Here is a 25,046-nt window from a genome sequence, read left to right as displayed (position 1 = left end):
GAGAAATATTTTATACTCGTTTAAAAAAAACTAAAATAATTATGTTTCTTGCAGATGTTTACACTATTTTAGCATGAGTGAAAAATTGGAGGCTCACATTATAGACTGTACAGAGATGAACGACTGTGCCATCAGATTACCGAGTGAGGACAACAAGTGGTTCAATTTCAACAATTATAACAGGAAAGAACGAGTTCCGTTTCCGTTTATCATGTACGCGGACTTGGAATGCACTCTGGAGAAGACGGAAAATGAATATCCGAAAACATCAAGCTATGCGTACCAGCACCATCAGATATTTAGCATAGGATATTATGTACGTTGCTCGTATGATAACTCACTATCCACATATCGGTTTCGTCGCGATAAGGATTGCGTCGTGTGGTTTGCCGAGGAACTCAGAAGTTTAGCGCATCGCGTAAAAACTATTTTGTCTGCTAATGTCCCTATGGCAAATTTTACGCGAGAAGATTGAGAAAAATTTAATAACGCTACGTACTGTCACGTGTGCGAAAAACCGTTCGCTCTAGATGACATGCGGGTACGCGATCATTGCCATCTAACTGATCGATTTAGAGGTCCCGCGCATTCAAATTGTAATTTAAATTACAAAGACTCGCATTGCATTCCCATAGTTTTTCACAATTTATCCGGCTATGACGCGCATTTTATCATTACGGAAATAGCTACGGCATATGAAGGACGAATAAAATTACTTCCGATAACAAAAGAAAAATATATTTCGTTTACAAAAAATGTCAAAGATACGGAAGACAAAAATGATCAGAAAAATTGTGTTAAATTACGATTTATTGATTCATTCAAATTTCTCAATACCAGTCTCGACAAATTGGCATCCTTCTTGAATAAAGATAAGCTACGAATATTGCAATGCGAGTTTCAAAATTTATCGACACAAGATTTTAATTTACTGACGCGAAAAGGTATCTTCCGTGCGAGTACATTGACTGCGAAAAGTTGGAGGAGTTACGTTTACCATCACACGAGTCATTTTACAGTTCATTGACAGGTGACACCGTGTCCGAGAGCGATTACGCGCACGCCGGCAATGTATGGCAGCGATTCTCCATCCGAACGCTCGGCGAATACAGTGATTTATATCTCAAGACTGACATCTTGTTGTTGGCTGATATCTTTGAAAATTTTCGTGATAGTTGCATCGCAAGTTATGGACTCGATCCTGCGTACTATTATACCCTACCGGGTTTTATGTGAGACGCAATGTTGAAGCATACTCGCGTCAATTTCGAACTGCTCACCGACATCGACATGATCATGTTCATCGAACGCGGTATACGCGGTGGTCTAAGTCAATGTTCCAACCGATACGCGCGAGCCAACAACAAGTATACGCAGTCATACGATCCATCGAAACTATCGTCGTATCTTATGTACTTTGACGTTAACAACTTGTACGATTGGGCAATGTGTCAACCATTGCTTTACGCAAATTTTCGATGAATCGTCGACGTGTCCAATTTTAACGTAAACGCTACTGGATTCGCCTATCGGTTACATTCTCGAGGTAGATTTAGAGTACCCGGAACATCTTCACGACGCGTACATTAACCTACCGTTTTGTCCAACGCGTGATAAACCACCCGGTAAGCAACAGGACAAACTCCTCGCAACCTTATACGATAACAAACGTTATGTCATACATTATCACAACCTACAGCAATGTATTCGTCACGGTCTTCGCGTTACATAAATACATCGCGTATTGCAATTTTCGCAATCTTCATGGCTTCGAGAGTATATCGAATTCAATACGAAATTTAGAACACTCGCTAAAAATGATTTCGAGAAAAATTTATATAAATTGATGAACAACGTGGTCTTTGGCAAAACCATGGAGAATGTGCGCAATCATGTCAACGTTAAACTTTTAACAAAATGAGAGGGAAAATATGGCGCGGAGGCAATAATCGCGAAATCAAATTTCCACAATTCAAAGCGTTTTTTCAGAGAACTTGATCGCGATCGAATTGCGTAAACTCGAGGTGAAGTTCGACAAACCAATCTATGTAGGTATGTGCATCCTCGACATGTTTGTATGAATTTCATTACGATTACATGTCGCCATTGTATGGCGAGAAATGTAAAGTAATGTACACGGATACCGATAGTTTAATTTATCACATCGAGTGCGACTACGTCTACGATATTATGAAACGTGATATTGAAAGATTCAACACAAGTGATTATGCGGTTGATAATGTATACGGTATTCCACTTGCTAATAAAAAGATACCAGGTTTGATGAAGAACGAAAACAATGATGCAATTATGACTGAATTCGTAGGGCTTAGAGCAAAAATGTGCGTGTTGATGAAAAAAATGATACGAAAAAAGTGAAAGGCATCAAGAATAACGTAGTAACAAAATTGATAACATTTGATGATTACACACAGTGTTTGCGAGACGAGATTGAAATAACACGACAGCAGTCTTGTATAAAATCAAAATTGCATAAAGTGTATACGATATCCGAAACAAAAATTGCTCTAAGTTCGATGATAAGCGATACATTGTACCCGACTCTACCGACACACTGCCATGGGGACATTATAAAATATTGTTATAATACGTATCTTATAAATAAAAAACTCATTTATTTTGTATAATATATATTTATATATTGTAAATAAAAATTCATTTTACTTCTATAATAAATTGTAATACATGTATAAAGAAATTTGTATTAAATTTATTTTACAACACGTTACTTTTATGTATCCATGAATTGTGCGAATTATCAAATCCCAACCATTTAACATAAACCTCGTTCTCCTTTTGCCTAATACTTTTTCAACGAGATACACGGGATTTACAACGCGATGCAATTCGTATTCGTAGAATCCTCCAGCGATTGATTTTCCACATGAATCTTGCAATAGATATGCCACGGGATTAGTTTTCTGAACTTTGATGATCTTAAACACCTTCGTGGTTCAATTTGGTATATAATCTTTTTCAAATATTGTCTTGAATTTACTCACACGTACCGAATTACCTACTTTGAATCGTGCGGGTGCAGCAATTTTTATGTGATTATACACTGTGGTCAAGAGTTTGTCTGCGATTGCGGGAGTAACATCGATGGGTCGCATATCGATAGTTCGATGCTTTCGCGTATTATACGCCGAGACGAGACGTGGTAACAAGTCGAGCCATCTATAATTACCATTATGAGTAAACATCTTCCACATGTCATTTTTCAACAATTGAACCGTTCGACGATTGATGCTTTCATTACAGAATATGTGATTAATATCGAATAGTGATTAATATCGTGTCTCTTTATGACTTTTTGTATTTTGCATTATAAAATTCCTTTCCTCTGTCGGTCTACAAATAAGAAGGGAGGGTGTGCGCGTATAAAGTCGCATTTCGACTACATCTGCCTGCATCATCGTATCCGCGTACTATGACACGTCTTCGTGGAAAATTTCTTCTCACCGGAGCGTGCAGTTCCTCTGCACTAGCCACTGCTTCTCAGAATTTTTCTTCTTCTCGAACATCATGACACGCAAATAACACAAAATTTGGTATATATTCTTATCTACGTATTCTCGGTGCGATGAGTAATCATCATTTGTCGAAGCTCGTTTAAAATAATCTGCATGTCCTTTTGGAACGCAATCAATTTCTTCTCGATTTCATTCTGTCGATCCTTCAAAATTTGTACACTATGTTCCACGTACCGTTTATTTACAACGTCGCCATCATCTACCGGTAACGCTACACGTCGAATTTTGCGTGACTTTGCATCAAAGTCGGTTGCGACCACGCAAAGAGCGTTATCGCGCACGTAATTTCTAACTAATCCACTCCATTGGTAGTATGATTCCGCTCCGCTTCTTCCAAGTGATCCAAACTTGTTGATTGGCATTTCGACACTTGTTAAATGACTCATTTCCTTGACACGCGGTTCAATTTATAATGAGATCAGCTTCAACAAGTTCCTCGATAATTGACTATATCTCGTTGTCGTGAGCGTTGTGTCCAGCTTGGCGCGAAGCCTCGAGTAATCGGAGACGATCTACAAGTTCATTTGGATCATCCCAATGCACGTAATCGATGGCATTATCGTTTAGTGTCATGACACGTGGTATACTTCTTCCGACTTTTTGGGATAGAAGGGGTGCGATTACATACTTGTATTTGTATCCTTTATTATCCATAACTGGATTAAGCATATTATGATTACGTCTATTCGCGTTTGTCAGTAGCAAAATCTTTGTATTTCTGTTTATCTTCTTCAGTGTACAATTCATCGTCAGGTACTTTTTTAAAAATTAACTCGTAAAGACCTTCCGTTCCCAAGTATCTTATTCCATTTATAAATATATTGTCATCTTTGCTTACATCGAAACACTTATCACCAAGCATCAATCCATCGTTGGTGAAATAAACACCATAAACGTTATCTATATCCTTGTTTCCGATTAAAACAACTCCCATGTATTTTTGTCCTAGTGGACCGAAATGATTTTGCAACGTTTCTAGACCTTCCGAGGTTTGTAACTGACGTCGAACAGATATCACCAGTGACTCGTTGGTAGTTTTGAAAACATCTTCGACAAAATATTGTTCGAAGGCTGTTCATATGGTGTTGCATGATGTGTGACATTAATCGGAATAGAGGTCATCACTGATACATCCGATAAAGCGTTTGATCGTTTTCGTGGAATAGAAGTTATCAGTGAATCATCTAAATTTTGCGATCGTTTTCGTTTTGTCTGCCTTGTCACGTTAGACTCCATCTTATAGTTAGGTTCTTCACCGCCGGTATTTTCAACAATTTGAATCAAAGGTTCGACAATCAATTTGAACTGTCTTTCCACAGCAATAGCCTCTTCCATCTTACCCGTTTTTAAGGCGCGATACTTCTTGCGAATTGAATCGCTCATTTTCGCAATCTGCTTTACTATCTTCTCGCGATCTCTAATCTCCTCGTTATTATCCATGTTCGTAAACATTGTCTAGTCGACGTATCAATAACAACTAACGTATCAATAACAACATTATAGTATCGCAAAATCGTTAAATTCTTTTCTGTATCGTCCATTAGCAAGCGTTCTGTCTTTGTCTATCACTACGAAACCATATTTTTGTTGCCAACAACTGCGACACAATTCACAGAAATCTTCGTAGGACATATCAGTGTTTACGTGATCGTTGTATACATGTTTTAGATTGGTATCATCTTGTTTAAATAGAATCAACAGATTTGCGTTGTCGCATATAAGATGCTTGGGTATCTTTGCATACGTCTGACAGAGATAAAAGCAATCGACGTCAGCATGACGGCCCATTGCAAAATACTCTCTTACTGTATCTTGCTTGTCGCACGCCACGTCATCAAAGATAAAGATGGAAGCGCTTCGCTCGATGGAATGACGTTGCTATTATTGGAGAATGTAAAATAACCAATTTCTTCTATCGATGTTAATAAATTTTCCAAGTATCGATATTTCGGTTGCTGCAGTGATTTAGAATATATGTACACGTTTTCAAAGCGCACACCGTGTGGACTCTCCAGCAAACTTATCAACACGTTTGTTTTGCCACAATTTGATGGTCCACATATGATACCACGTATAAAAATAGGAAGCATGTTTCCATGTTTGCGTGTTTTCCTTCCAAGTTGTACTTTGTCGTCTAAATTAATCACTCTGATCGTCTGTGATTGTCGCACGAATTGCATTTTGTCTCCCTACAACGACAATAACTGAAAACGGTGTAGAAAAAGCGGATCTATTTATAGAGGAGTATGGAGCGAAACCGCGCAGTAATCAAAATGTTTCTTATCGTGTCAGATAGCTGCGATATTTACAATATAACATCCGAACAGTTACAATATATACCGAAAGTTGTTTTATTACGAGAATTTTAAAACTGCATAGATCTCTTGTGGGACAAGCTGCCCGAGCATATAAAGAAGGATTTGGAGGTTTGAACCTATCGTCGCTGCGTTGAACATTATAACTGTGGCAACGCACACACATCGACGGTCCGACACCGTTGATAAAGAATTGTGACGAATGTCAGCGAGAGGCAGAGGTCTGTTAAATCGAGCGATAAATGCGCTTCCTTTCGAATTGCATATCTCCGGATATCAATTTTGCGGTCCTGGAACGCATTTAAAAAAGCAGTTGGCTGGAGGATCGAGGAATTAATATATTGGATGCTGCGTGCCGCGAACACGGTATAGCTTACTCACAAAGCAACGATTTCGCTAAACGACACGTAGCCGACAATATACTCGCCGCAAAAGCGCGAAAACGTATCACCGCGAGAGATTTGACTCTGGGTGAAAGAGCTGCCGCCGCAGCTGTCTGGGCGGCCATGAAGGCCAAGACAAAAATCGGCATGGGTTTGAAAATGAAGAAGAAGCCATGAATAAAAGAATACTTCCAGTAGCGAAACGCGGTGGTATCCTATCTATCCTGCCATTGTTGGGAGTTCTCGGTTCATTGGTTGGTGGAGCGGCGGGAGTTGCCAAGGCAGTGAACGATAACAAAGCTGCACAACGTCAACTAGAAGAATTGAAACGTCATAATCGTGCTATGGAAGGTCATGGACTTTATCTCGCTCCGTACAAGCGTGGACGAGGTGCCTCTTCAAGAAAAAAAAAAAAACGTCAAAGAGACGTTAAAAATTCCTAAAGGTATAACTACCAACATACAACTACAACAATTGGCAACGCGTATGCGCATTCAGTATTTTAGAGGTGTTTTTATGCGTACTACCTACAGGAGTACATCGAAACGAGAGCGGTATCTTGAATTTAGATAATGCTGAGGGACCAGGTACTCATTGAGTAGCGTATGCAAAGAGGAGGGGATCGAGTTATTTATTTTGATAGTTTTGGCAATCTTTAACTACCGAAGGAATTGGTACGATATCTAGAAAAGACATACATCGAATATAATCGCACAGCATATCAACGGTATGATCAAAGCAATTGTGAACAACTATGCCTGCAGTTTCTGAAGAGAGTTGACAATCAATTTAAGAAACGACATTGCGTTGTATAAAGTCAGTATTCGATCAAACATGTCACTAACGTTTACGTTGACAGTAAGAGTAGTCTGCTCTCGGTAAGCTACTTTCCAGCCATAGATTTGAGCGATGGTGATTACGAACTCGGTCTGGCAGATTTTGACGTACCACGCGATACCGAATGTAACATTGTCTAATAACAAATTTTATTTTTACCAAGACGACAAAAAAATTGTCATTCCCGAAGGATAGTACGAACTGCATGACATAAGCAGATATTTAAAACGTGCAACAATATCCTCGTCTCAACGATGTTGTGAAAAAGATGCTCGAAAGAGAAGATGAAGGGAACGAGTGTCCACTGATTATTCGAACTAATAACAATACGATGAAGAGCGAGATCAAGTGCGCTTATCGAATAAATTTCGTCAAACCTGACAACATTGAATCGCTGCTTGGATTTTCGTCGAATCGTATGCTGGAGCCGCAACAATGGCACGAATCAGACGTACCGATCGTCAACGTAAATATCATTCGCATAGAATGTAATATGACTGCTGGTGCGTACAGCAACGACAAGTGCGTACATACGATACATGAGTTTTCACCGAGCGTGCCGTCAGGATATAAAATATCGGAAACACCGACGCAAATCATTTACCTTCCGATCATCGCACGGAGCATTACAGATTTAACGATACGCATTGTGGATCAAGATGACCGATTGCTCGATTTTCGCGGAGAGGAAATCATCGTTAGATTGCATATACGCAAACGACAGCGATAACAAGGGTGTTGAATGAAATGCTAGTGTTGAACGAGCAGGTGAAACAAATAAAGGACACAATTTTTGAGGCGACGACTAAGAGTACTAAATCATACGGTAAAAAGAAACTTAACATATCCAACATTAAATTTTTAAGATCATTAAGATTCATCCTTCGAAATGATTGATATCTTAAATATTGGAAGTGGTTTTTGATGATTGCGTCATCAAGATTGAGACTCACACGTACAATCCGTACGCAAACACGATGTTTGGACATAACGATGAAATAAGAATACCTATACAACAGCAAGATTTATACATCTTGCCATGCGAAAGCTTTCTCAATGTCAAAGGAAAATTGACGATAAAGAAGAAAAATAATGAATCAGTGACAACTCTTGGAAACAATTGTGTAGCATTTATATTTGATGAAATTCGATACGAACTCAATGGTGTGGAGGTTAATCGCAACAGAAACGTCGGAATAACCAGTACAATCAAGAATTATGTATCGCTGACATATGACAAGGCGCTAATTTTGCGAAACGCAGGATGGGATATTTTATCGACCATATCGGAAGGATTAATTTTTGCGTACCACTCAATCTGTTGTTTGGCTTTTGCGAAAATTACAAACGTGTGGTTGTTAACACTCGTCATGAATTGATACTGATACGAGCGCGCAGCGACAACAACTGTATGGAAGTTTCGACGATGGAACCGAAAATAGAATTATTCAAAGTACAGTGGCGAATGCCTCATGTAATGTTGAATGAAATCAATAAACTATCTTTGTTGCGAGCTTTGGAAAGTGGGTGATATCTGAGCATGAATTTTCGCTCGTGGGATTTATACGAGTATCCTTTATTATAAAGTACAACCAAACATTCGTGGGCTGTAAAAACGTCGACTTAGCTAGAGAAACCGTGGTATGTTATCTTTGCTCTGCAGGCGGGCCGAAAGAATAACGTGTCTAAAGATGTTATGATATTCGATGACTGTAAATTGACCAATGTGAAACTTTATTTAAATTCCGAATTTTATCCGTACGACGACTTAAATCTAGATTTTAACAAAAATAGATACACCATCTTCTTTGACATGTATGCACATTTTCGTAAATCATATTACGGATACGATTGTTACGCTTTTCACCGTAGGAACATTTTTGACAAAAGGACCTATTGTGGTCATTGACTGCTCGCGACAAAACGAGTCCATCAAGAGCGCTACTGTAGATGTACGAATAGAATTTGATTGTAAAGAAAATGTACCGCTGAATACTACCGCTTATTGTCTCATCTTTCACGATCGCGTTATTGAGTATTGCCCATTATCCAATGTAGTGCTCAAGATTATGTAACTGCAATGTTTGCAAATATCCCGTCTTTTTTAATATAAGAAAGGAATAAAAATCCGATGTATTTGTCGATGAAGCGTAGTCTCAAAGGAATTGTTTTTTCGTCATGATCGTTCCAAAGTTTGCGGATCTGCAAGGATTCGTCGTCGGAAGATTTGTCGTGAAGGAAGTGGCTGTGTTGAGAAAGGGGACAATTCTCTCTCATTATATTTTTGCAAGTCCTATACCGTGGCATCTCCTTACAAAATCCGATAAATCTTGTGCTTCCTGGTTGATTGTAAATCACCATGGCTTGCGATGGGAAGACGGAATGATTCCATATAGCATGGCGGAACGTTTGATTACAATACCTGTGATTGACATAGAAGATGAAGCTCTCATATACCTTAAAGGATGTCAGAAGAAAGAATGGTTGACAAATATGCTCGATAGCGATGCGAGGAATGATGTCATCATCGAAACCTTGGATATTGATTATAAAGATTTAGAATCGTTGAATAATCTAGATGTTAACAATACTTTTCGATGTGTAAAACATTCGAAACATTGCGCGTTACAAAATGTATTTAAAATATTTAACTAGTGGTTACAACGCCAGAAAGAAAAATTTTTAAAATAAAAAATATTTAAACATTAATGTGTTGTATTCCTTTACCCTATCCATGTATATATTGTAGTTTAGATGCTAAATATAAGTATAAATGCAAAAACTGCTAGCTTGACACAAATGATAGTACATACACATATATAACATATGAAATTGAGATATATAATATATGAAATTGAGATATATAATATATGAAATTGAGATATATAAACGAAAGAAACCGAGACTTTTGTCAGTAATTGAGATATATAAACGGAAGAGAGAACGAGACTTCTGAATCTACTGTTAGAAATTAAAGATATTATGGCTGATAATAATGTTATATTAATTAATGATGAAGAAGTAGTGGCAAATAATCAAAACGAAATCGAAGTGATAGATTTAGTGAATGAAGAAGTGATAGTAGCAGATCAAGAAGAAATTGAAGTGATTGATTTAGTAGATGAAGATAATATTGAGGATGAAGTTATGGACATTGAAGATGAAAATGACGATGATAATAATGTTGTTGATGACATTGATGATGGTGATGATGATAGTGATGACGACGATGATGCAATGAATATTGATAAAGAAGTGCTCGAACACTTTGATTATGACAGTGATGATACTGACTTTAATATGAGTTTCAAACATAAACTCTTGAATCAACGTGAAATTAATGCAGTAAATGAACTAAGAAGAATGTGCCGCGTTACATTTTACTATTCAGCTGGAAATTCTAATTCGAGATTTTGTACAGAATATTTTGTGAGAATTAGAGACTTGTATTCGTACATTAATGTTCTTCGTATACACGAAATTGACTCTTTTGGCACAATGGAAGGAGTATTTTGTACCGAGTGTAGAACTCCGCTATATCAAATAATGTTATGTGTTCTATATGTGTAAATTAAAACTATAGAGCACATAAATGCTACATATAAATTATAAAGGTACGAATATTTATTTTAAATTTACAATAAATTTTTAAATTTTAAATAACTTCTTTGTTTTTATTTGTTATAGTCAGTGAAAAAAGAAGACATTAACATAAATCTCGCGACGTCAATCCGTATTTCTAAAAGATAAGAAAGATGCAAAGCGTATCATGTATCAGCGACAAGACGAAGGAGTGTCATCCTTAACCGTCAGTAGACGTTCAGACTCGATTCATCAAGTATTAAGTGCAAGTTCTATTGACTAAATACTAAGTGCGTGCGAGTAATTTATAAGGTAAATATTATAAGAGAAAAAAATTTGTGAGTTAAATAAAATATAATATTAATTGTGAAATAAAATCAAAAGATGAAACCGCCAACGAGCCAAGAAAGCGTGAAAGCAGTAGACGGAGTCATCCCGGAAGAGTATTCGGAAACTTACGAGCCACTTCTGCTGGGAACATGCGTAAAAGCTATAAACTCTGCCAGTGTCATCTACAGAGAAGATGACGCTCCTTTTCGAAGAATATACGAAGACTGCTTTCATGCAGAAGTGCAAGACTTTAATCGTGTTCGAGCAATAACAAACTGGCACACATTATGTAAAGTAGTGCCAGAAAATTATGAATTAAAAAGAAAATGTTTTATTTGTCATAAACTTTTAATGGAATATAATGTAGCTTCAGATTGTCGCGAGTGTATTAAAGAGTTTATAATTAATAATGAAAAATATTATTGGTTAGATGAGATAGATATATTACAAGACGAAGAAAATTAAATTTAAGTTACTAAATAATATTTTATAATATTTCTTACATTTTATATGTTATATTTTAAAATTTCAGTATTTTAGAATTTATTTTCTAACATATTGTACATGTTGTATTCTATCATATTACATTCTTAAATTAATGTTTTTTATATTTCGTTATGTTTCGTTATGTTATTTATGTTTAATAAAATATATTTCATTGACCTACGTAAAATTGCAAGTTTGTAATTTTTAACACGTGTCCGATAAAATGATCTTACCGTTTTAAAGATATATATTTCATACCGTCGACCTATGTGGAATATTTTCGCATGTAATATCTAATTTCGGAGTGTATCAAATGATATATAAAGTAGATAAAAAATAAATAATATCAACCATAAAATTAAGAACAAAACTTCAATTATAGATTGTGAATCATTAGCATACGCAATAGATAATATTGTACACTATGCATTACATGACCAATAAATGTATATTATGATAAATATTACTCGATTTATTCTCCATTCTTCCTTTCAATTCAGCGGTTTCAGGTTGCGCTGCGATAATGAGTCGCGTTCGCGACGCATCTTGTCGCGAATAATAATATCACTAATAATAAATTTATCACTAATAATATCATAATAATAAATTTAAATTACTAAGTAATATTTAAAAAAATCTCCTTTAAAAAAATAATTAATTTTAAATAAATAATTAATTTTAAATAAAATAATTAATTTAAAAAATTAAAATTACAAAAAAATATCAAGACAAAACGAGATACCTTGGTGGAAAAAGAGAGAACTTAAGAAAAGAGGAAGGAAGAGAGAAGAGGAAGGAAGAGAGAAGAAAAAATGGTAAGAGAGAGAACATGATGACAGCGGCGGCGGCGGCGACGGCGGACCCCGCATCGGTGACGTCACCCCTCGCTTCGCAGACCCGCGCCTAGTGACGCATTTCTCCCCTCCCTTGCCTCGTGGACCCCGCATCCATCGCTTATAGAGTACCCCGCGTCGCGGAACCCCCCCTCTGCCTCTCTACCCCCCTCGGAGCTCTCGAGTTAGAACCGGTCTTATATAGCTACTATAGTCGAATCTGCGTTCATGTTTGTGCGATTGTCTTCTCCTACGTCACAGTCTTTTACGCTCTCTAGTGAGCGTGTTTAGTAATTTATGTGTTCCAATTGACCACCAAGTGACCACCTCCCGATCACTAGTCACTCACAAGGACTGGCGCTTAAAATTTTTCCGCTGTTCAAGCGCTGTTAGTGGTCACTCGGGACGTAGTTAAACGGGTGTCACCCGTTTCAATTAAACTCTATAACTGTGTCTTACAGTGCCTCTCTGTGTCACATCACTCTATATAACATCAAATTCTCCTTGTTGCAGCACCAGTATCGGCTCGCCGCTGCTCCGAAAAACGGAGCTAGATGGTTCCTAGACAAACATAAGTTGCATCAGCGGTCTGCGTAACATATCAAAATCGAGCAGATGAATCTAGCTGACAAACTCTAGCGCTAAGGTCGCTCGCGTACCGTACTTGACGCCGAAGAACAGTACTTTTGGCGCCATCGATTGCCTTGGGAACTTCTTACAATATTGAAGTTGAGTAATCAATCACTACCTTTCAGTATTCGATTTTTATAAAGACATACGTTACAAATCTAAAAATAATTTTATTAAGATTTTATTAAAGAAAAAAAATTGTGTCATAATCTACGAAAAATAAAATCTGCCTGAATAATATTCGAATGTTTCCTAAATTTTTCTGAGGTTATATATGTTTCATCACTTCAGCTTGCGCTGAAGCTATCTCTCTTAAATTAGAAAAAAAATGGCAATCAAAACGCTTCAAAATCGAGTTTTTGATGGCCAGACTCTTATTAAAGGGTCTCTTTAATATCTTCTATATTATCTTCTATTGTTGCCGAGAGACACTATAATCAGAGGCTGGCCACGAAAAAGCAACTTTTGATTGGGCCGCCATCTTTTGGCTATTCCCACTATTTTCAAATATATTAACTACATTAATCTTAAATTATAATATTATAATTTAAAAACATAAGCGTTTTAAAGGTAATAAAATATGTATATTTATAAAACTTTATTTTACATAATTATATTACCAATTGATTAATATATATCCTTTAATTTTTACGATTTTAAATTTATTTATTTATTTTTTTTGTTATTTATCTTTTTCAACACAAGAGCAAAATTTAATATAATACTATTATACTATTGTTATACTATAATATTTTTAACTTTTTGATACACAATTGTCAAAACGATCCTCTGTGAAATTAATACGATGACAGCTATTCACAAAGATAGCGCAGCGAGAGAACTCATCGCGGAAAAGCATCAACAATAAACTTCGAGGAAAATGCAAATATCAATGTCATGCCTTTTTTTAGAAAGGATTATTGTACATATTTGTTATTATTATAAATAAATTTTATTACAATATAAAATAAAATTTAAGTAAAAAAATGAACATCCATTTTTTTATATTTATCACAATTAATTAATTTATGACTATATTTTGTAATTTTAGTATTTCTATTATTTAATAATATATTATCAGGCTTTCCACATGTTTAATACACATGCACAATACACTTAAATCAATGCACATGCAAAAAAATATCGCTATTGGTTAGAATGAGATGGTGTATATTTCTTTCACTCTAACCAAAACACGTTATTGGCTGGAGTGAGATGTATATTTCTTTCTTTCTCGTAGGATTTAATCAAAACATGGCAAATCAGAGTTTCTGATTGGCGGATCAGAATCATGGCCAGTTTCTGATTGGGGTGACACCCGTTTGACCACGTCCCGATTGATCACTAGCTACTTACAGGGGCTGGCGCCTAGAATTTTTCCACTGTTCAAGCGCTGTAAGTGACTAGTGGTCAATCAGGACGTGATCAAACGGTGTCACTCCTCTAGGGGTCAATCATGTAACTTTATGTGAAATTTTTCACTTTTCATTTTTCACTTTTTACTTTTCATTTTTCACACCTTGACATTTCACGTGAAACTTGACTTTTCACGTACAGCAATTATGTATGTAGCTTGAATGCATGGAAAGTGAAATCATGAAACATAATTTCATAGATTTTATAGCTAATGAAAATTATTTTATTGGTACAGTATTATATATATCTTTTAATAACCAATTGTATATGTACTACATATACTTAATCCTAACGCGGCCTAATCTTTTCTAATTCCGAAGCATATTTATTAATTCCCTAGCTTTCCGCCTTTCCTCCGCCAAGGTACATGGCGAAAAATTCATGTGAAAAATTTCATATTTTCACGTTTGAGAGAGTTACATGATTCCGCAAAATATATGATCGTAAGTTCACGTGAAATTTTTCACTTTTCACGTTTCCGCCCTAGGGGAAAAATTACATGATCGATCCCCTGATTGTAGTGCTGTATTGTTGTCCATTTTATGAGCTTTCATTTCTTTTAGTATATATTCTGTGGTCCACGAACAGTCTTTGGTAGCGTTTGCGTTGGTAGCACGGTAGCGAGCTCCCTGAACGCACTCATAGTGCACTCGGGTGGAATTTCTGAACGCAGCCTGGAAATTCTTATATCATGTTGTTTCTATGGAGCTGGTTTCTGGCGTTGCCTTTTTTGTTTGAGGAAATAATTTTTAAAAGGAAAAATTTGTGTAAGCTTATTAGAATAATTACGAATTATTCTTTTACGAATGTAAAATTCTCTTCTTGTAAAGTTCTCTTCAAAATTAATATTCCAAATTTACTTACTTGTGCATGTGATTGTTAATTATAAGGACTTAATTATATCTTTTGGACATATAAGAAAACTTTATATAGAAAGAAGTTAACAGAATCTTTGATTTTGAATCACTCCGTTTTTGCCGAAGTATAAGATTATCATTGTTTATAAAAACTTTATAACAAATATGAATTGTAAATGCCAAAAAAAATCTAACTCATATCATTAGCTCTTTTAGAAAATGAACGCTGTACATTTAATATAATTTTTGCAATCAAGAATAATTTTAAATTTATAAACAAAATAATTTTATCAAAGTAACTTATCAAAAGTAAGGCGAGTTTTTTAATTTATTGATTAATAAATCACGTTATGTGCAAATGCAACTCTATAAAAGCAGCATTTAAGCATTATGCAATTAATCAATCAATGAACTAATAAACTTGCCTAAACTTAACAAATATTATATAAGTCATATAAGGAATATTTTTCCATTACTTTATATAATGTTCAATACAATGAAAAAAAATTATTTCTGATAACAATTATTCTATGTTATCAGAATTTATCTACTATGAATCTTGTATTATGACTTATTGACGTATTCCAGTAAATAAAATATCCAATATACTAGCAGATAGACAACAGATTTATTGCTAGAAAATTAGCATGTCCACATTAAGCTTATAAATTATTAGCAGAGCCTGCTCACGCAATCTGATAACAGATTGGCAATGCAAATCAAACAAGATTTGGTATGGTATACAAGATATGGCTTGATGTTGATAGAAACCAAGCAAGATTTGTATGCACATAATTTGACAACAGATTTGGCAAAAACTGCACAAACTCTATAGGTCTATATGTCTGCAGCTTTTATCATTTAAAATAGTGCATTTGTTAGTGCAAACCTTGTTGGCGTCGTACGTGGCAAGTACTATGATTTGTCACATGTTATATTGAGTTCAGCAGAGAAAGCAGCTTTGCAACTGTTATAAGTTTCTTTAATATAATATGATTTATATATTTAGAAGGCAAGGAAGTAAGAATAATAATCAATCATACTAAATAATCTTACAACAGTTGCAAAATTGTTTTTTGACTTGAATACAGTCATTAGCAATGTCATAACTGGTATTTGAAAAATGATTGATACACCATTATCATGTAACTAACATAAATTTCTGGTGACAACAAAAGTGATGTATATTTATGAGTATGTGATCTGAAAATGATCAATCAATCTTGAGATAATAAAATTGGTTTTTATTATATTATGTACAAAAAATATTTGTTAGATAAAATGTTGAATGATGGCTAATCTTCAAAATGTTTCATTAGAACATGAGTGAAATTTCATAATTATGTCTTTTATTTTAATCTGTATAATTTTTACTTATGATAAATATAATTTTAACACATTTCATTGCTGATATTACTTACAAAAATAACATCAAAACTTTTTATTCATTTAAATGCACTGTTTTATATCAGTAGCAAAATGTAGTAGCATTAAAATGTTTCACACGGTTTTTACTGCCAATCTGTCATCAAATTCTGCGCTTGCAGATTATGTTTGATTTCTGCCAATAATCTGTTATCAAATCATATTAACAAATCCTGCTCGGTTTCTACCACCAATTTATTCTGCAGGCTCTGTTTAGTTTTTAGCATCAATCTGTCAATTTAGTAATAGTATACTTAGTATAATAATTTCTGTACCAATTGCTGTAGCCTTTTTGCAGACAATATAATAATAGTAAGTGATAATAACAAATATTTGATGTGATCTGTTTTTAATAAACTTAGCTATCTGAAATTATATTCACAAGCGGTAAGAAATTGGAATTGTAATTGGCATAAAATCACGTATGATATCAAATAATTATATAACATGTTATATAATTATTCTATAGAATCTGAAAAATACATCCAAACATAGATTGGTAGTAGAAACCAAGTAGAACTTGCTGATATGACGAATTGGCCTTGATTGGCCTATCAGCAAATTGATAGCAGAAATCAAATAAACTTTTGTGATTATTTAAATTGTGACATTATTAGTTCTAATCTTGAAAATTATCTATTTATTACTTCTATTACGATTACTAGATTTACTTATTTTTTTAATTTTTTATTTGAAAAGAATTTTTAACTATCTTATAGAAAAATTAATATATTCTAATATATAGTATAAATAAATTATGCATTTTTTTTTAGATGCCATGGCTTTAGGTTTTATATGTACACTGATTTTACTATATCCATTAACTTCTTTGTTGTAAATATATATATATATATATATATATAATCATTTTGCATCAAGTGCATACATAAAAGATACATAAATAATATCACATTTGAATTTTAATTATAATGATTTTAATACATAGAGAATCTGACAAATTTTATATATAAGAAGCAAACGCAACTTCGTGTTGCAATTATATATTGTGCAATTATATATTGTATTTAATGATTGTGCAGAATTTACTCGATTTCTGCTGTTATCTGTTGTCAAATTACATTATGCAAATCCTGCTTGATTTCTGTCACCAATCTAACATTAAACTTTGCGCAGTTTCTACCAATTTAATGTAATTCTAAATAAATCTTAATAAATCAATTTCTGTTACCGATTTTCTGTTAAATTATGTCAATAGATTTTGTAACATTACTATTGACATTTTGCTATCACTATTTAATATGATTTTGTATACAATTTGTAATTTTTCTGCTAACAAAAATTTGTAACAAGTTTGGCAAAATTTATTTGAACAGATTTTGCTGACTGAGTAAGATATATTATCTATTATACATATCACATGTTATTTTTATAGGAGTTGTACAGGGTGTCCGATAATACCAATAACGATATCACCTCTCGTAGGCAGATAGAACGGACTATACGAATTGAAAAGTCTTTTATCATTTTGCAAGTTTCGCAAGATTAAAGAATTATTAATTTATAAAAATTCGCATGAACGTGCGTTTTATGGAAAAGCTCAGCCCAGCGTTTGCAATTGCTAGGTGTGCGGCGAGTTAATGGAAGGAGAGCTCTAACATCCACGGAATAATTATGAAAATATAATGATGGCTTCCTTGTTTTTTTTAAAGAAGAATAAAGAAGATTATTTCAAGGATTAAAAGAAAAACTATTTTTATCAATTTTTCTTTTAGAAACTATGTGGACGATTTATTTTAAATTTTGTATATATATAATAATTGTACATATTTTATCTTAATAATGTTTATAAGTAAAAATAATGGAAATTTTAATAATTATAAAAATATTCGCACGACATGTCCAAGGGCATATTATTTTATAGTTCCTATAAAATCTGAACACTCAGATGATCTAAAAAAGTAAATATGATTATTAATATATATAGATGCTCAATTATCACTGAAACTAACGAAATTAAAATATTAATTTTTTATTTTATTTTTAATGTAAACTACTAATGTAAATGATCGACTCTTCTAGCAATTTTAAAATATAATTATTTAAATACAATTTTTTCATATCTTCATCAAAATTATTGAAAAAATAGTTTTTTCAATTTTAATTCAAACGATGATATCGAATCGAACATCTGTGAATTAATAATGTTATTCATTTTTTCGTTTCAAATCTGAGATTTTAGGTTTCATGGGAGCCATAAAATAATATGCGCTCGGACACGCGAATTCCTTTAATATTTAACTATTATAATTTTCGTTACGTTTATTTGCAAACATTATTAATAATAGATAAAATATGTATCACTATGTGTACAAAATTTAAAATAAATCCGCATAGTTTTCCGAAAAGAAAATTTATAAAAATAATTTTTTTTAATTCTAGAAACAATATTTTCTTAAAGAAATCGAGGAAGACATTATTATTATATTTTCATAATTAGCCATTGCTGTTTATAGAGCTCTCCTTTCACTGACTTGCAATCGTAAATGCGCGAGACGCTGGGCTATGCTTTCTCATAGAACGCATGTTTATTCACGAATCTTTATAAATAAATAACTTTTTAATTATTGTGAAACTTGCAAAATGGTAAAAAACTTTTTGATTCAATATAGTTCGCTCTATCTACAAGAGGTGATATGATTATTACCGGACATTCTGTATAGCAATTATATTCTGTGTTTACAAGATAGTTAATTGGAATGCTAATATTACTAATGCCTGATTAAATTTATTAATTATTTTAATTTTTAATTAGTTAATAGTTAGTTTATTGGTGTCATTTTTCTTTTTTGGTCTTCTAGCTTTTCTTTTCTGTCATTTGTTAATAATTATAGTATCTGTATAATATGTATATTTCTATAATATAATTAATATTATTAAATATATTTTTTATATTTTTAATATAAATTTTTAATATAAATATGATTTTTTTCTTTTTATTTGATGAGTCAAATTTTTGGAATTATTTTTTCCTTAGGTCCAATCCTATCAGACCAGATAAATTTGAATGGCCGCTGACTCTCAAGCTTCATTATTGCAAAGATTATCTAATTGAATGAGGATACATGAAATACTTCTTCATATTGATAATTCATATGAAAATTCTCATGAAAAGAAATAAATAGTCCTAGTTACTTTATTCCTCAGGATGATATCAACTGCATTTTGGTCTAATCTAAAGCGTGATATTTTATTATTACCTTGGATGGAAATTTAAAAGATCGATATTAAAAAAAGAAGATTAAATCTTATAAATAATCCATAAGATATTATGTGTTTTATTTATAAGATATGTATGCATAAAAAGTTTTTTTAAAATAATGTAAATTTTTTGGATGTAAATTCTGCGTATGCAAATTATTATTAAATTTTTATATATAAATATACCGATAAAATTTATTTTTTCTTTGTAAAACAAAAAATGAATGGGGAAACGTCAGTTAATTTAAATGAAGCGAAACAAAGCTTTGTTAAATTAATGCGTTCATTGAACAAAACTGATCAACAAAAATTGTTAACATTTATTATAGAGGAATGGAAATTTGAATCATCTGTGGATTATAATTCAGGTATGTTATATTTTATTTAATGTACTTATACATTATTTTTTATAAAATGAATAGAAAAGAGAGAGAAAGATAAATGAACTATATTTTTCTTAAGTCTGTTAATTTCTACCTCTATCAATTATCTAAAAAAGATAAATATTTTATAACTAAATTTTATTACAAATAAATTTGATTAATTAATCTAATTATGCAATTAATTTATCTAATTATTTGATAATAATTTTGTAATTAAAGCAAAGTAATTTTTCTCATTTAAATAATGTATAATAAATAATTGTTTATAGGAGATGATGCATGTAATAATAAAAAAATAAGGAATCAATCAATATTTATTTTAAATACCATTGCTTCTGATATTAAACGAAAAATTCCATTTGATGCTATATTGTCATCTGAAAATATTATAACTCCTTTAACAGGAGAGGTATGTCATATCAGAAATAAATATAAAGACAATTATTTTGTTTGTTTTCTTTTAAATAACATTAAATATATTTCATTTTTTAGAATTCGGATTGTGATCCTGAAATTACGTTGCATATTGATGAATTTCTTTATAGCGATGAAGATATTAATGAATTTACAGATGATCAATTACAAAGACACTATTGTGTTGATTGTGGATCAAGAAATATACAGCCATTGAGTAAGTAAAATTAAAATATAATTATTTTTCTTCTATTTTTCATAATTGTAATATTTTGTAAGCATACTGTTTCATATTCATAATTTTAGTTTATATATCACATTCTATGTCACAAGATGGATTATACTTTATATTTAATATTCTATTACCTACTTTGAAAAATAAAACAGTGCTTGATATAGGATCAAGATTAGGTGCAGTTCTTTATGGGGTAAGAATATTAATTGACAATATATATTTATTATATAGTTGACATTAGCTGACATTAACATTATAAATCATTGAAAAAAGAAATCTTTTGTTTATAGCAATAATTTTTATAATAATTTTCGTATTTTTTAGGCATATGTATATACAGATGCTAACAAAATTATTGGCGTCGAAATGAATGAAGAATTTTGCAATCTTCAGAATGAAATTATACATAAATTCAAAATGAATGATCGTATATCTATTTTCCATAGAAGAATAGAAGAAGTTCCAGAGATAGTCAAACAAAGCGATGTTATTATCATTAATAATGCATTCGAATTTTATTTATCTAAAGACATACAAATAGATATATGGAAATTTCTGAAAACTGTGATGAAACCAGGAACACTTCTTGTCACTCGTCCATCAATTGAAACAACTTTTAAAACTTTATTAATTGAAATTTCAATAGAAAATTGGTTGAAACCTCTAAAAAGATCATACTTTAACCAATGTGCTTTCTTACATGATTACAAGGATAAATTCTCTGAAATATTATGTTATGAAGTTCTTTGAAAAAATCATATCCTTAGAGCAATGCGATTTTACTAAAAATATATTTCAATTGTATAATATGAGAAGTAACTAAAATGTATGACAAAACTTTGGGGACCTATTCCTCATACTTTAGGATAAAAGTGTGAATATAGGTTTTAGAAATATTTTTTGCAGAGTTATTTCGGAAACATTGTGAAATTGTGAGTAAATAAATATATGAAATTATTATTGAAGGCTGTGAAACAATCCATAATACTTCGAAGATAACAGCATTCGAGAGTTAATGATAAGTTAAAATTTGTATTCGTGTTGACAAAGGAGATTTTAAACAGGTCCTATAAGATTTATGCCCGATTCCACCAATGTAGATTTACTTTAATTTTGGTTTAACTTATTCTTCATCTTTTTCTAATTCTTAAAACTAGAAAAAGAAGAGTAAGTTGAATCGAGATTAAAATTAATCTACATTAATGAAATCGAGCATTAGTGTAGTTCGTAATTAAAACGATACGAAAGCACAACAATCATGCCATGCGAAATTGAAAACTATGAAATTGCAAAAGTCGCAAAAAGTCTTCCGAAAGATTGTGGAAATGATCGCGGAAGACATAATCTTTTGAAAAATTATGAAAATAGATCGTGAAAAAGCGCAAATCAGTTCGATCAATTGTAAAGCAAAATTGCAAGCATGTCATCAATATCGTTGACTACGAATACTTGGTTGACATAACAATTCAGCTGATTTGACTAGAAGATAAAAAAAAATCATTCTTAATTGAAGGGATATTAAACTTGTCTATATTAACAATAAATTGCGATATTCTTTATCAACGTATTATTTTTATAGATTTTGGAAATCCCTTTTCACAATTAAAATTTATACATTAAGGCTGTTTTCCAACAAGATACACAGATGACACAGTGTAACACTGTCCGACACATTCGTATGTACTTGACCCGAGAAGTATATCGGTTTAAAGAATTATTATTTTAGATTGTTTGTATTTCGTATGAAGAGTTTTTAAGTACTTGAATAAGTACGTGAGTTTTTAAGTATTTGAAACGTTTGAGTCTTTCAGTTAATTGTAATTAATTCATTTTTATATCATGTACTTAGCCCAAGGAATTAATCGAAGATAAGTTAGACAATGCTTTCATATGGAATTGTTTGTATTTTGTATAAAGAAATTATGAAGTGTCATTAAAAGGTCTTGTGAGTTATTAAAATAATTACAATTATATAAGAATCAGCAGAAATAAGCCTACTCATTTACACCCATGGTGTAAGGAAACTTGGGCTGCATTCCGTAACTCACTGCCAGTACTGACAGTACTGTAATGCCGTTCCGAAATTCATTCCAGTGTGCTGCGATAGCACTACGATAGAATAATGACGTCATAAATTTTGTCGTCACTTCCTGCTGCGGCTACTGTAGCTAAAAAGACTCAACAGTTATAGTACAAAATGGCGACGTTCGAGAAAGAAGAGTTAACCCTACTCGGTGCAGAAACAAATATTCAATATAAAATAATAATAAATAAAGAAAATGCACAAAAAGCATTGCGAAATAAAAATAAAATTTGATATATTGTAGCAGATTCGATCATTCGCGCTACACCAAGTTTGTATAAACATTATTATATACAAAATTATTGCTTTAATTGTTTTTCAAGAGAAATCATGCCTCTACCTGATTTTCCATCCCTTTCTAAGATTGGCCCTATTAATTCCAATATAAAAAAAATGTATTCCGATGTAATCTAAAATAAATATATTTTAGTAAAATTACAGAAACAGTTTATCGTATCTACAAAGAATAAAAAATTATAAAAATATACCGAAAGTGAATTTTAAATTCTTTGTTTGTATATCGAGATATTACATCTTCTACAACGTATTTTAGATATAAAATTTGATCTACTTTTCTTTAATATTATTAATATTTTCTCCATTGTATCAGAGTCACTATCAGATTCACCGTTACTTGATTTCATTATATGTGCAATATTATTAATTATAAAAACTTTTTCCATTTTCTTATATTATTATATGACAGCGTCATATGCAATTGTATGTGTGGCGCCCTTGCCATCCACTTCTGCTCTGTCGCTTGGCGCGCTGTTCACCGAGGAAGCATACGCTTATACCACGATCAGAGTGGTAACCTTCTTCTCCATCGGCCACATTGCATCGAGCGGCCATTACGTGTCTCTTCGTGCCAGCCATCGGAACACGAAGACAGCCACACGTCTAGCGGAAAGAGAGAGAGAGAGAGAGAGAGAGAGAGAGAGAGAGAGAGAGGTATCATCGTCGTCACTGTGTTGTGCAAATGCGTGACCGTGCTCAATGCAGTGTCAAGTGCCGCGTCCGTGCCGAGTTCTGTGCTGTATCGCGAATTCAGTCTTGTCGGCATCGTGCGACCACGTGCGGCGTTCCGCACTTGTTGCGCAGAGTGTCCGCCGTTCTTCTCGCTCTCCGTGCGATTCCACCTCTCTCGCCTGTGTGCGAGACGCGAGTGCAGCACCCGTTCCTTCTCTCTCGCTCGCGTGTGTCCGGTTGATTTCTCGCTCTCTCTCGCTCGCGTGCGATCGGCCATATAGTTCCCTCTCGCTCGTGAGCGATTGCATCATCCGCGACACCTTTTATCCGTGTCCTACATCCGTTCTGTTTAGTCTTAATCTGCGTGTTCTGCGTTTCTCTTTCGCGTGCGCTCCGTTTTATCCGCGTCCGCGCTTTATTCTCGTCCGTGTTATGTCTCGTCATTCGTCTGCGTCTCTCTGGTCCTATCTGCGTGCATTACTTTTATCACATTGCATTCTGCATGCAGCAGCTGCCCGCGATCTCTTGCGTTTCGCGAGCGTTCTGCGTGGCCACGCAGCGTGCGTTTTCCGATGCTCCGCCTTTTCTTGCGAGCGATCGTTTCAGCGTTTTTTCTGCTTTCTTCATCGTTTCTAATCTCGAACGTTCCTTCGCATCTGCGGCATGATGGAAGGAATACATGATGTGCGCAGTTCGACAGTATTTCTTTCTAAATATCTGCGCTCTCCGTCTATTGACGACTTGTAGTAGGCAACAGCTATCAATTATGAAACGCGAATATATTTCGCGCCGAAAAGGTGGTATGCTGAATCTCTTCTTGTTTCACACACTTTATAATGCATCGTAGTTTCTCTTTCTAATCTTCCTGATTTCTGTCTTAAATTAAATATTGAATAAAAAATTAAATAAACAATGACAGTGTTGATAACCAATATAGAATAATTTATAATCTTGGGAGAATTTTCAGCCGAATGATCATTCTTTCGAACTTCAAATCTTTATGATATGCATGAAAAAAATGATTACAGATTAAATAAATATTTTGATACTTTGCGTGTAAATAATAACAATAAATCTTAAAATACTATATGTAAT

General features: G+C 33.2%; 1 protein-coding gene, 1 long non-coding RNA gene and 3 pseudogenes across 2 annotated transcripts; 3 read left to right on the top strand and 2 right to left on the bottom strand.

The window, feature by feature from the left end:
* The first annotated feature begins 85 nt into the window (after positions 1–85).
* Positions 86–3,122, top strand: LOC148934804 (uncharacterized; annotated as a pseudogene).
* Positions 3,123–3,244: 122 nt separating this feature from the next.
* Positions 3,245–6,207, bottom strand: LOC148934803 (uncharacterized; annotated as a pseudogene).
* A 3,060-nt stretch (positions 6,208–9,267) lies between these two features.
* LOC148934802 (uncharacterized) lies at positions 9,268–11,948 on the top strand (annotated as a pseudogene).
* A 3,026-nt stretch (positions 11,949–14,974) lies between these two features.
* LOC105424357 (uncharacterized) lies at positions 14,975–22,458 on the top strand. Its single transcript, XM_011634547.3, has 6 exons — positions 14,975–15,133; positions 19,644–20,235; positions 20,520–20,659; positions 20,743–20,881; positions 20,971–21,092; positions 21,224–22,458. Exons 2-6 carry the CDS (start codon positions 20,088–20,090, stop codon positions 21,647–21,649), a joined length of 975 nt encoding a protein of 324 aa, XP_011632849.2. The 5' UTR covers positions 14,975–15,133; positions 19,644–20,087; the 3' UTR covers positions 21,650–22,458.
* Positions 22,459–22,783: 325 nt separating this feature from the next.
* LOC105424356 (uncharacterized) lies at positions 22,784–24,574 on the bottom strand. The gene is made up of 2 exons (XR_967522.3): positions 23,471–24,574; positions 22,784–23,392 (listed from the first exon to the last, which is right to left on the bottom strand). It is a non-coding gene; the product is annotated as an uncharacterized LOC105424356 (long non-coding RNA).
* Positions 24,575–25,046: the final 472 nt, after the last annotated feature.

Source organism: Pogonomyrmex barbatus, unplaced genomic scaffold (assembly GCF_055798465.1).
Source record: "Pogonomyrmex barbatus isolate J1 unplaced genomic scaffold, ASM5579846v1 scaffold7, whole genome shotgun sequence".
Taxonomy (NCBI): domain Eukaryota; kingdom Metazoa; phylum Arthropoda; class Insecta; order Hymenoptera; family Formicidae; genus Pogonomyrmex; species Pogonomyrmex barbatus.
The sequence above is the reverse complement of the archived record's forward strand: the minus strand, read 5'-3'. Positions and strand labels throughout refer to the sequence as shown.